Source organism: Mesoplodon bidens (assembly GCF_964165515.1).
Source record: "Mesoplodon bidens genome assembly, chromosome: 9".
NCBI classification, from domain to species: domain Eukaryota; kingdom Metazoa; phylum Chordata; class Mammalia; order Artiodactyla; family Ziphiidae; genus Mesoplodon; species Mesoplodon bidens.
The window spans coordinates 41,139,392-41,153,441 of NC_138166.1; the positions used below are offsets into that span (position 1 = coordinate 41,139,392).

Genomic DNA, 14,050 nt, shown 5'->3' on the forward strand with positions numbered 1-14,050 from the left:
ACAGCTTCTACCAAGGTATAGCTGCACACAGGCCTTAAAGAGAGCTGCAGATCAAGGTGTGAAATGTTGCTTCACCAGTTACAAGAGTTGTGACCTTGGGTTAAATTACTTCATCTGCCTAAGTCCTCCTTCCTTTTTTATCTTTACCTTTCACTTGAAAATAATCTGGTTGTGAGGAAGAAAGATAATATATGGAAACATCTAGCACTTTGCTGGCACAAACATGCTGCTCAAAAAAATGGTTAGTATGAAGATGGCATCTTAAACATAGAGCTAAATAGCTAAATACATTCATCTTTGACAGGATATGATGTGACTGTGGAGTCAGAAATGTCCCTGGACACAGTGGTTCTCATTAATGCCACAGTGTACATTAGAATCTCAGGAGTCCTACCACCACCGTTATTTGGTGTAAAGTGGGGGCCAGGCGTTTGGATTTGTGAAAAACTGTCCAGGTTAGTATGTGCAGCTAGTGTTGGGAACCACTGCCTAAGGCACTGCCTGTCAATCATTAAAGTGCATATCCTGAGATCTTGTTAAAATGCAGGTTCTGCTTTAGTGGGTCAAAGAGTGGGCCTGACATTTTTCTAACCAGCTCCCTAGTGATGCCCATGCTTTTGGTTCACAGACCACCCTTTGGGTACCAAGAACTATGGGATAGGGAAAATCATCTCATCTCCTTTACTTGGTTAAGCTCAAGGCACTGGCCAGTATAAGTGTTAAGTGGTCACACTGTGTGGACAGATATCTCTGTCATCTGGTGGGACGCTCACCAGAGAGAAATGTCACGATATCAGCAGACACCTGAGTCTGCATACATTCAATATGTTCCCTGAAGATTGCCGTCACCATGTAGGCAAAGGCAGGATCCTGCTTCACCCTTGCACCTTTGGCCTACACCCCTCAGCTTTAAGATCTTTTTTGAAAATTCTTTTCTTTTTCTCAGTCTTCTCAGAAATATTCTACTTTTCCTGATTTCACTTAAAAAAAAGTTTGAGGGCTTCCCTGGTGGTGCAGTGGTTGAGAGTCCTCCTGCCGATGCAGGGGACACGGGTTTGTGCCCCGGTCCAGGAAGATCCCACATGCCACGGAGCGGCTGGGCCCGTGAGCCATGGCCGCTGAGCCTGCGCGTCCGGAGCCTGTGCTCCGCAACGGGAGAGGCCACAGCAGTGAGAGGCCCGCGTACCGCAAAAAAAAAAAAAAAAAAAAAAAAAAAAAAGGTTTGAGAATCCCACGTTGCATGATTTGTTGCAGAATCCCTGTCCCTTTGGAACAGTCTAGCATGCTATGTGTACTTCACTTACTTGGTTGGACACTCCCTATTGGCACTGACTCTAAGTAAATTTAACCTTCAATTAACTCAAGTCATTATGCAAACATCATACGAGATATGGATGCAATGGGATTTTTCTACATTACTGCTATGAATTTCATGAAGACAAAGAATAAGGATGCATCAATTTGAGGTCTCTGGAGTATGAAATAGAATCATAAATTATATACATGCCTGAGAGGATTTGCATCATTGAAATGTTGCAGCTCCAATCAAGATGGGCTCTGTGAATTTTAACAACAAGAAGACATGGTACCTGATGCCAGTTGGAGTGTTAGCTTGCATAGGAGATGAGTTATTCAACTGCATATCCACTAAAGGAACACTACCCTTGGGCTATCAAAACCTTTCTCCTAGATTAGAAAGGATGACACTTATCTAACCCCTCCTGCTTGTGGACAGCAGCTACAGAATACAGTCAAAATAATATCGAAAGAATACTACTTGCATGTTATACAAACCTCACTGGCGTATTTATAGGATAATTCTACCCCCATTGCACAGAATTTAATGAAATTTAACTTTGGAGCAAAATGTGACCTCTACAGAACTTGAGATCTTATGAAAGAGGGAGACTTACCAGGTGTAGATAATCTGTCCTCTGGGATAAGTGTAGAGTATAATGTAGCAGTCACCACCATAGAATTCACCATAAGAGTTTCGGTCAGTTTCGATCCTACCATTGTTTTCTACACGCCAAATCTAAAGGTAATGAAATATGTATACCAAAATCAAACTTTTCTTGATCTAACGATACTTCTCAGAGGTTTAAAAAACATTTTGGTTTAGATTTGTCATTAAGCAACTTTTTTTTTTTTTTTTTGCAGTACGCGGGCCTCTCATTTCTGTGGTCTCTCCCGCCATGGAGCACAGGCTCCGGACGCGCAGGCTCACAGGCTCACGGGCTCACGGGCCCAGCCGCTCCGCGGCATGTGGGATCTTCCCGGACCGGGACACAAACCCGTGTCCCCTGCATCAACAGGCGGACTCTCAACCACTGCACCACCAGGGAAGTCCATTAAGCAACTTTTAAATTACTTTTCTAACTAGTTTACAAATTAAGCAACGGGAAGAAATTTTTATCAATTTGGCAATTTGGTTATTGACTTTTTAAGCACTTATAGTTCTTTTGTACCCTTTACAGTACTTAGCTCAGTTCTGACCCTGTTGATTAATAAATACATATTGTTTGATCGATTAGTGTAAATAACATGACACTCCAGTGGAATAACAAACTGAAATATTCCACTCAGAAATACATCTCTTAACTTACATAAAATTTTTCATCAATTGGGAAGTAATTTTTTTTAAATTTCTTTTTCCCTGTGTTTTAAGCCATGAGACTATTGTTTTCCCAGGTAAGAGTGGCAGATTGGACCAAATAATAAAAATACCAATTGCATGACTTCTATTTTCAAAAGCCACCATCTAGGCACGAGGCTGATAAAGATAAAAGCAGGCAGGGCTTCCCTGGTGGCGCAGTAGTTGAGAGTCCACCTGCCGATGCAGGGGACATGGGTTCGTGCCCCAGTCCAGGAAGATCCCACATGCCGCAGAGCGGCTGGGCCCATGAACCATGGCCGCTGGGCCTGCGTGTCCGGAGCCTGTGCTCTGCAACGGGAGAGGCCACAGCAGTGAGAGGCCCGTGTACGGCAAAAAAAAATAAAAAATAAAAAAGCAGGCAGAACTAGTTATTTTCTATTTCCTTATCCTCGTCACAGATTAAAGACACTTTTAATTAAAGATTAAAAGTTGGAGAGATGAGAGTTGTCAATGAAACGGGAAAGTAACAGTTGAGTGAGAGACTGCAGGCACTATGTGTGCAAGCACCGTCCTGTCTGGGTCCTGGGGAGGCTCAGGATGGACCCTTTGCTTTGAAATAAGGAGATGAGCAAGTGCAGAGTTTTCAGAGAGCAGCCTTCCCACGCCATCCCAGAGGCACAATGGCAGCATGGCCTGGCTAAACCCAAAAACCTAGAGAAAGCCCTGGATGTTAATATCCCTGGCATGGCATGGGAGGGCGTCTCAGCTAGGGCACACTTGGTGCTGGGAGCCACGCTTGCCACGGGGTCTGCTGGCTGTGTTGAGCTCTAGAAAAGGATGTCTGAGCAGAAGACAGACCCAGCCCCAGGAGCTAATACCCCTCTGACAGCGATCATGGTCAGGGGCGGGGTGGGGCACTTCTCCCTTTGCAGTTCCCCCAACCCCTGCACGGCTTAGATTCACACTTCATGTCTTTGAAAAGAGAAAAAACTTTTAAATCTTTTTACTATATACTTTGGTCCAAGCATTGTGATAAGCCCTGGGAATAGAGAGATAAATTATTCAATTCCCTCCCTCAAGGAACTGACAAGAGGTCTGGGAGGAGAAACCTGTAAGTAAATGAACAATTCTGTAGTACTTATATGATAAATTCTATGAAGAATATTACTTATGGCTTGAGCACAGAGTAAGGTCATTTCAGTGTGGAGGGAAGGCTTCTCGGAAGAGGTGCAGCTTGTGACTTAACGGAGTTCCAAAGGAGGAATGGGAATGTCAGCCACATGGCAGAGGGGAGGAGTGCTCAAGGCTGTGGAAGGCTGAGGTGCAGAGAGCAAGGGTCAATCATGGAGGTCCGGGAGGCCCACCTGAGGATGGACGTTCCCAGGAAGACTGTGGAGAGCCACCAACATATTCTAGAATGGAAGTGACATTATCCAGTTTCCCTTAAGTTAGGTGACCCAACAGCATATTAAATGTCAAGAGATTTTAGTTAGGGAGAATTCTTAGGAGGGTTTTAACAATTTTTGTCAAAAAATAGCAATAACCGGGCTTCCCTGGTGGCGCAGTGGTTGAGAGTCCGCCTGCCGATGCAGGGGACGCAGGTTCGTGCCCCGGTCCAGGAAGATCCCACATGCCGCGGAGCGGCTGGGCCCGTGAGCCATGGCCGCTGAGCCTGCGCGTCTGGAGCCTGTGCTCCACAGCGGGAGAGGCCGCGGTGGTAAAGGGCCCGTGTACCGCAAAAAAAAAAAAAAAAAACAAACAATAACCAACAAACTCAATTTGAATGCTCTAAAATTATCTGTGATTTTGGCACATGACACATGCCCAATGTGCCTTTGTGAATGCCTCTACGGTGCAAGGGAAGGACAAACTTATGTAGTGGGTGCTTTTGGAGCAATGCGTCCTCACTGGACAATCCCAGTTCCAAGAGCAGGAGCATTTCTGGACCAGGAAACAAGATGGAGATGGCTGGGTTCCATGGAGGCCTCTAAGGTGATAATTAGGTGATCTTGCACAAATCGCCTAACTTCTTAGAATCTCTGCACACACACTGTAAACTAGGACAGAAGGTCAAACAACAGCTCTTGCAGCTTTAAACTCCCTGGTTTAATATACAGTCTTGAACCATTTTTATTAATAATAAAAATTCACAATTTACAAAGTTTGTAGTTTCCTGAAGTTATATTTCCACATATCTTGCCATAAGCGGGCTTGACAAGGACAAACAAATGAACAAAAACATGTAAATACCTCCACTTTGCCGGAACCATCATCCACCATATTATGCTGGGCTGCCACTGGTGGAGAACTGTGTAATTTTGAGGCGTCAAATGGAATTTGTTTTATTTGAGCCACTTTCTCTGTGACATATACTTTCCCAAAGCCATCACTCTGATCTTTCTCTCTCCAGTCCTTAAAGAACTGTTTGAAGATTGGTGTTTCACCTCCTTCTGGAAGAACTTGAATCTGAAATTTAAAAAATAATAATAATTATAAAAAGAAAAATAAGAGACCAAGGAAAAACATTAATCTAGTAGTGGAGAAAAAAACTGAGGAAATGCAAAGATGATTCTGTTTTTTGTGATGACAGATGTAAACTTAGAAGCTGGGATCCTTAATTGAATGCAAAAGGGAAGGTTATCAAATACGAAGCTAAAACAATGCAACCTGGCTTTTTTTTTTTCTTACAGCTAAAGTAATTGCCACTGAATCTGGATGTTTGAAAGAATAAAGTTATTTCATATGTTATCATTACAGTCAAATAAGTTTGACTGTTTTCCTACACTAGGTTCATAAGATGTCTGTGACCTGACAGAAATGATCTCATTGTGCTACTTGTGCCAGGACATAAAAATGAAGAGCAAAGATGAGGCTGAGCGATTCAGAAAAGAAGAGCAACTATCCAGTGTCTATGTTGATCTCCATGAAGGCAAATATTCTCTGGGCATTAGCCCATGTCTATACAAATTGCTCTAAGGAATAACTGATAAATGCTCTCAGTTAATTCAGTTGTGGTTGATCATCTTGACTTAAAGGCTATGGAGGAAGTGGATGTGTTCTTATTCTCATCACAAAGTCCTGTGGAAGGTCTGATCTCCAATTTCTGCAAAATTCCATCCTCCACACAGATATAGTTCTAGGGACGCATGGCACACACGTGAGAATGACTTCCGTGCATACGTTATTTTGAACCAAATTCTTTCTTGAGTTTTGTGGCGATGTCATGAGCTCCCATGTTTAAAAACATTTTTTCTAGCCAGTTCATTTCCACATATACCTGAGTATGAGTAGAATAATGCATTTGTTCTAGGAATTCTTCAGCTATCTTCATGGCAGCCTTTCTCTCCTGGGGATTAGCATCTCTACCTAACATGCAAGATATATGAAAGAGACAGAATTTCAGAGAAGCAAGGTATTATATGATTAAGAAATATTTGTGCACCAAAAAATAAACATAATTATAATTGAATTTAACTACAACCCTGAAAGAATAGCAAAATTTTCCTAGTATACTAAATATATTTAACAATATTGTAATGAACACTCTGTATAAAAAAGATTCTTTTTATAGTGCCCAAAGGCTTTCTTTCACCCCATCATCCCTGGTAAATAATGCTGGTAGGAAGAAAATATGGTTTTGATGTCTGCATTTTACAGATCATGCAGAAAGGTAAGGTTTTTTTGAGTCAGAAAAGATGTTTTATTTACCTTTCCGAAGAAATATGTATAAATCTGAAGTACATCAAGAATACCAATGGCATTTTTTACCTTTCCATACGAAAACCTGTTTTGCAGCACCGTGGTCCAAAATGAAGCATTCTTCAGAAAGCAGCATCGCCATGGAGAAGGGGTTTTCTTCTGCCACCGTGCTCAACTTCATGGAGCCACTGGCATCTGAAACCTAACATGAAAACCATGAGCTTGCTTGGGGATGATCAATATGTTCTAAACTCTTTGATCACGGTGATGGCTGCACGACTCTGTACATGTAATAAAAACCACTGAATTGTACACTTTAAATGGATAAACTTTATAATCTGTAAATTATATCTCAACAAAGCTCTTTCAAAGAAAACAAACAAACAAAAAACCCCATGAACCCAGTTATACCCTTAGAAAGGCTTTTTTAAAGTCCTTTGGGGTAAAAGTATTACTAATAAAAAGTTAAGTTTCAACACAGAAAATAATAATGAATAATAATGGATAAGGTTTGTTGTGATTTCATATATACTAGGCACCACACAATGAACTTTAACAAGATTATTTCTTAATTTTTTTTAATACAACAATCTTTTAAATAGGTGATAACCTTACACTCACTGCACACATACAAAAAGCTAAAGCTTAAACGTTCATTCATTCAACATTTACTGAGTACTATCATATGCCAGACATTGTGCTAAGGAAGGCATGGATACATTACAGTTTATGCTTACAGATTTTTTTTCAATATGGGGCCTGTAATTTACCTCAATTTATTTAAATACTTTGCGTAAATTATCAAAGTAAATATCATCTGTCACAAATAAAATTGTGTCACAAGTAAACTTACCTAGACTCTTGAAGTTTGTAAATGACTACAGAATATATATATTTTTAAGTTGCAGGTGATCTTACAAAATTTGCTAGGTTAGAATTCATTGTTTTTCAAAGGCCTGGTAGGCTGCAAGGTAATCCACCTGGGCACTTGTTAAATATACAGATTTGAGGGCCCTACCTAGATCAGTGATGGGGTTTTGCAGCACTGTGGTAGGGCTTGAATTCTGTATTTTTAGAAATCGCCCTAGGTGGCTGCTTCCCAGCTCTGTTCAGCAATCCCAAATTAAATTATTTTCAAAAGGACTTTAGTTAGATGTGTGCAATACATTAGAGATCCACTAGAGGGAGCATTGTTTCAGGATCAACATGTTCACATTTAAAAATATTTCCCTTGTCCCATAATGCTGTCCAAGAGGGAGAACAGCTTTATTTGATGATGTGACATAAAAGATGTTTGTTAAACTGTTGCAATTGGGTTTTAGAAACAGTAATAAAAAAATAAGCAGCCACAAAGTCTTTAGAATAACAATTTCTGTGTGGCTTATATTAAAATTATCAGTATTTAGGAGTGGTAACCACGTTTTCCTTTGCCATCTAGGAGGAAAAGAATCTACTTCCCCTTTCATTCTACAAAAAGGAAGTTATTCTATACAAGTTAGTAATTTGATCTTCATTTAAAATCACAGCGTGTCTGAGCCAGAAGATCCCTTTAAAGAGCAGCAAATATAATTCCTTCTTGTAAGAGATGAGAAAACTATTTAGTTCTGCAGGGACGTTAAGGTCTACTCCAAATCACTTGCTTAGAAAGTTACAAGGGGAGGGAATGCTTGAAGGATCCCATCTGAACCGTCTCCTCAACTGGTACATCTTGTGGATTTTGTTACCCTCACCAGCAATAAAATCATAAAATTGTGGAGTTGGAAGGAACCTGAGTAATCTTCTAATTTAATCTCTCTTTTTTTTTTTTTTAGATAAGAAAACTAAGACCCAGAATGGCCATGTCTTGCCCAAGGTCACGCAGGCAGTCCTTCCCACAGAGCTGACATGGACCTAAGTCCGCCAACACCCAGGACAGTTTTTACCCTGTTTCCTTCCAGCTGTTTGATTTGATAGCCTTGTGCTCATAACAAAGAAAGCCTTCATGATGGCTAAACAGGATATTTTAAATAAGGGGATGATTTTATAGCTTATTAAGATTTTATAAGAAAAAGCTTACTAAGTTTTTTTACTTCATTAAGGAAACATTTTATTGAATGTAATTTATCAAAACATATTGCTGCAAACTAATACAGCAACAATATATAATTTTATTTAAATCACAGCAAATTATTATTTGTTGTTTTTAATAAAAATTTTAAAAGTAATAGAAAGAGGAATTTAAATAACTATGCTAGAGCAAAGAACGGATTCTGCCCACACGTTTCTCTTTGAGGGCAATGAGGAGAAATGCCATCTGTAGCAGAGTCCCTCCCAGTACAGCCCTCCCCAGCAGCTTCCAGTCCAGTAAAAACAACAGAACTCCCTAACAGTGAACCCACCATGTAGAGTTTAGCCATTTTCCTGTTAGTTATGTCTGCTATAATGTCGTCATCCTCTTCTCCATCCCTAAGCTCTGGCTTTTCCCCTAAAACCTGGAAAAAAAAGTGCACAAAGATAAAGACCTCTCATTAATGGTGCAAAGTTTAAAAAAAAAAAAAAGTAAAACAGCTTACATTTCTAAAGTCATAGATTATAAAATATTGGCAATCAAAATGACCAGGCTCAGACATGTCTCACCAGTCATATTAAATTGTCCTTTTACCATGGGTCAAATCAATCAATGGCATTTAGTAAACACTGAGTTTGCTGGTGATGTGAAGGAGAAAGTGAAATCCCAAACTTAAAAGTGTAGGTCTCCGTATTATTGAAGACTAGCAGGAATTAATTAAAATTTGAGTTCTGTGTTCAGTTCTACAACAGAATTTCTTCCATGACCTCTGCCTCTAGAAGCAATCTATAGGTTTTATTAATTTATTATCACAAAGACTTGGTCAAAATTACTATCTGAGGGTAGGGTACTATTATCATTATTGATTTAGACTAAAGTGTAAGTTAACCACACCATGCTTTGTTTCCTGCTGTATTTTTGGCACAGAACAAATGAATGTCGAATGAATGCATGCATTTATTTATTCTTTGCATATCTGATGCAATCCAAAAGTTCAAGTAAAGCATTTGGTAGAAAATACATTTGAATCTGCTTTGAATTTCTGTACACCAAAATCACAAAAAAGTCTATAAAGCACCTTAATTAATTAATTGACAAATATCATAGGATGTTAAGGACAGGAATCAAATATAAATTTATTGAAAACAATGTTATTTTTATAACAGTACATAGATATAAATTCAAGTTTAGAAAATAAAAAGAAGCTATTCACTTAGATTCAATAAATATTTAATATACAATGAGATTCCTTGCATAATGCATTTTATAGTCAGTATTCCTTACAATATATTGTGTGAAAATATATACTGCTGAATATCAGACAACAATAAAAATGTATATAAATTCTAATCCTTGCATGAGCACGCCACAGCCTCGAGTTTAGAAATACGTTGAAGACTTATTTCTTCTCAGAATATGCCCATCTTTTTATTTATACAATGATCAATAAAACCCTTTAATTACTGACCACACTAAATGATTATAATATAGTTTTTCTTTTTTTTTTACTAAAAGTAGGATCAAGACAAAAATTAAAACACAACCAAAAGTGCTTTTTTTACAAAACAGTTTTACCTTGGTAGAAATATGTGTAACTTATAAGAGCAGTGAAAGGTCTCATATACCCTTTAGAAATTCTACTTCAACCAAGACAGTAGTTTGGAATCAATAGTTTGGGTTAAGGACATATTTAATACTGGGAAGTCTCCCAGTGGACTAAGTAAGTCTGAGATTTGGGGCATACTCCAACTTTCAATTTTCAGACAATTCCCATGTTAGCTAGGGATCTTAGCCTCCCAAAGGACTGTAGCATAGTTGGGAAGTGTACCCAGGGAATTTACCAGAAACAGGCTTAGCTCCAGAGGTACAGGGAGGCTGTATATTGTCAGGTATCATTTTTTTTTTTTTTTTTTTTGCGGTACGCAGGCCTCTCACTGCTGTGGCCTCTCCCGTTGTGGAGCACAGGCTCCGGACGCACAGGCTCAGCGGCCATGGCTCACAGGCCCAGCCGCTCCATGGCATGTGGGATGTTCCCGGACCGGGGCACGAACCCCTGTCCCCTGCATCGGCAGGCGGACTCCCAACCACTGCGCCACCAGGGGAGCCCTGTCAGGTATCATTTGAAAATTCAGTTCAACAACTAAGCATTTACCAAACACCTCACTGGGATATACAAAAGAGCTTCCAACCACCCTGCACAACCCTTAAAAACTTTACATCCTTCCTAGAAAGAGGAAAATAGTTTAATACATTCACCTTATCAACTATGCCACATATTTTAATCTTTGAAATAAACTGTAAATACAGCTTTTCTTTTTCTCTACAGGTAGGATAATGCCTAAATTTAAAATACCCATTTTAGGTTTCTCAAGTGATGAGCATTTAGCTCATGTAACCCTTTGTGTATGAAATAACATATACTTTGACAATCTAAAGAGGAAGACGAAGAGAGAAGCCTTATCTCAGGATGTTCCATGAAAGTTTTATCTATTGTTCTAGCCAAGACCTTCCACTCCAGCTTGGAGCCCCCCTTTCCTTCAATTATTTTCTATAAATTTCTACTTAAAAGTACCACCATCCTCTAACATGCTCCAAACGTACCTTATCTTTCCACAAAACTGACCATTCTCAATTCTCTGTTTGTGTCAGTGAATCTCTAGTCCTCTATTCACCTGGACTTAAAATCATGTCGTTAGTTTTTTGTTGTTTTTTTTAAATTAATTAATTAATTAATTTATCTTTGGCTGTGTTGGGTCTTCGTTTCTGTGCGAGGGCTTTATCTAGTTGCGGCAAGCGGGGGCCACTCTTCATCGCGGTGCGTGGGCCTCTCACTATTGCGGCCTCTCTTGTTGTGGAGCACAGGCTCCAGACGCGCAGGCTCAGTAGCTGTGGCTCACGGGCGTAGTTGCTCCACGGCATGTGGGATCTTCCCAGACCAGGGCTCGAACCCGTGTCCCTTGCATTGGCAGGCAGATTCTCAACCACTGAGCCACCAGGGAAGCCCCATGTCGTTAGTTTTGAATACTTCCTGTCCTCTACTTTGAGTCTCCTAGCATATTAGTCATTAAATTCTCCTTCTTTATGATGATGTTTAGAGTCACTGTTTCCTATCTACATTCATCCTCACCTTAATGACGTTCATCACCCAAGTCACCGCGTATGCCTACTCCTGTCAATTCCCTCCTGCCTTCAGTCCCCCCCCATCTTTTCATCCAGAAATTTATCCTGTACAATGGCTGGAAGGCCCATCTTATTTCACTTTACTCCAATGCTTCAAGAATATGACTCCAGATAAAAATTTATATCTTTTATCTGCAGCAGTGATTCTTAAGGTTCAATGTGCTCAAGCAACATCTGAGTAACTTGATAAAATACAGATTCCCAACTACCAGCTATTAAGTCAGTGGATCTGGGGTGAAGCCCAGGATTCTGCACTCCAGATGATTCTGAATTGGATGTTTACTGACAGAGCCCCAACTCTTCTCTCTGGATTCCAAGGCTCCTCAAGAGGCTGGATGTGACCTGCTTGGCATTATTTCCCAGCATCTACCAAGTAGCCTTCTCTAATCAAGCTCATGTTTCCCATGTCCCCTGGGAGCCATGCACTTTCCTTCCCCAGGGCTGTACCTAATGCTCTATGTAACTGCTACCTAGGTTGACTGGCTGTGGCAGAAGCAAAACTGAACAATTATTCTTTGGTTGATTCAGTTAATTATAATTAGCACAGTAATAGTTACCACTCATTGGATGTCTACTATGAGTCACACACTGGATCAGGAGCTTTAGACACATGTAATTTAAATCTTATAAGAGCTCCCATTAACCAGATACTGTTATCATCATTTTACAGAAAAGGTCATTGATGCTTAAAGAGGCAAAGCAATTGTTTCACAAAGTTGCTAAGTGTTGAGACTGAGATTCTGGTATAGGTTCCTTTAATGCTATTTCTGTAACTTTTAGAACAATTGGTTGCATACTTTCCTAAATCAAGAGAAACTAGGCAAGTCTTTGAAATGGACAAAAAGATTCTTTCCATGGATGGTGTCTAAAGGACCCTTCTGGTGATCTGATGTTACAGAGGTCTGCACCTTTCCTTCTCTTTGAGTGATTTATTTATTTGTTTATTTTTGCGGTACACGGGCCTCTCACTGCTGTGGCCTCTCCCGTTGCGGAGCACAGGCTCCGGACGCACAGGCTCAGCGGCCATGGCTCACAGGCCTAGCCGCTCCGTGGCATGTGGGATCTTCCCGGACCGGGGCATGAACCTGTGTTCCCTGCATTGGCAGGCGGACTCTCAACCACTGTGCCACCAGGGAAGCCCCTCTTTGAGTTATTTTCTAATCCAGTAGAAGACTGATAGCAGCAAATGATTTTGTCCACAGAGATGCACAGGAATTTTGTCTGGTGGAGATGAAACTAATTTCTGCCATGTGAAAGAGGCCAGTTTTGCAGTTACTAGCAAATTCATTTCAACACTGATTGCCCATACCTTTGTTTGTTCTTTGGATCCTCTTTGAACTCATTATAATATCTTAGTTGTTTTATTAGTGAATGACTTAAATGACATCTTTGACATGGTTATTTTATACTTGTCTGAGATTCATGATTTTACTTCTTTGAAAACTATCCTTTAACACATAGCACCCCACTTGTCTAAACCACAGATATTGGAATCTATTTATATATTTATTGCCTTTTACTATGTTACATGTATTCAGCTAACACTTTTCAAGTCCATTATGTGCCACACTAAGTACTTTAAAAATTTAATATAACTGATGCTTACATGTTACTATGTACCAGACACCATTCTAAGCACTTTACATTTATTAAGTCATTTCATCTTCATAACAAGCCTATGAGGTGCCGTTATTATCCTATTTTATGCCTGAAGAAACAGACTAAGTAACTTGACCAAGGTCACGCAGCCAGTAAGTGACAAAGTCGGGATTTGAACTCTGACTCCAGAGTGTGTGTTCTCAACTAACAGGCTGTGCTGCCTCTTGTAGATACTTCAAAAGATCTTCACTTAACTGTTTAGGCCTTGTCTCTGGAGATACAGCAGAAGTTTTTTCATAGCAGAGACTGTACAGGGGTCACATTTATTTCTCCCATTCGGATCAGAACAACGCCAGCAAATACCACAGGTGGCACGCGTCCCATACACTATGGTTACGGTGCTCTGCCTTCCTCTCCACGTAGCTTTCATCTTTCTCCAAAGCCTCTCTGTCTACTCCCCTTTCCTCTTGGCTCTGCCTATGCTGTGGGTATTAAAGGTCAAAAGAGAGAAGTTCTCTCATCATATCAGAGTGCTGTGGGAGCAGGCAGCCCTTAAAGAGAAGATACAACAGGGTGCAACAAACATGAAAGAGCTACCAAAGAATGTAAAATAACAGAGCAACAATACTTCTTTACCCATAAAACTGTCAAAGGTCAGGAGAAAACTGACCATATCTAGTGTTGGGAAAGATTCAGTATTCTACCAGCCACCTTGGTGAGAAGGAAAATTCTTAAAAGTGATGACCAGTAGGTAACAGAAACCTTAAAAGCATGCCTATCATTTAATCCAATTATTCTATTCTAGTAGTTTATGCTAAAGAAATAATTTAAGTGTATGCAAAAAATTAATTTAATGAATATTCACCACAGCATTATATAATATTAAAATATGCAAACCACCTAAATGTCCAACATGGAAGGAACTGATT

General features: G+C 40.0%; 1 protein-coding gene across 1 annotated transcript in view; it reads right to left on the bottom strand.

Moving 5' to 3' along the window:
* The window catches only part of SCIN (scinderin), a gene marked incomplete at its 5' end in the record, with an annotated part of 85,022 nt that overhangs the window by 28,187 nt on the left and 42,785 nt on the right, over positions 1-14,050 (bottom strand). Inside the window, 5 exons of the mRNA XM_081244547.1 lie at positions 1,914-2,035; positions 4,847-5,062; positions 5,874-5,962; positions 6,365-6,497; positions 8,674-8,766. Of these exons, the coding sequence (XP_081100673.1) occupies positions 1,914-2,035; positions 4,847-5,062; positions 5,874-5,962; positions 6,365-6,497; positions 8,674-8,766 (653 nt within the window). The remainder of the gene's footprint in view (positions 1-1,913; positions 2,036-4,846; positions 5,063-5,873; positions 5,963-6,364; positions 6,498-8,673; positions 8,767-14,050) is intronic.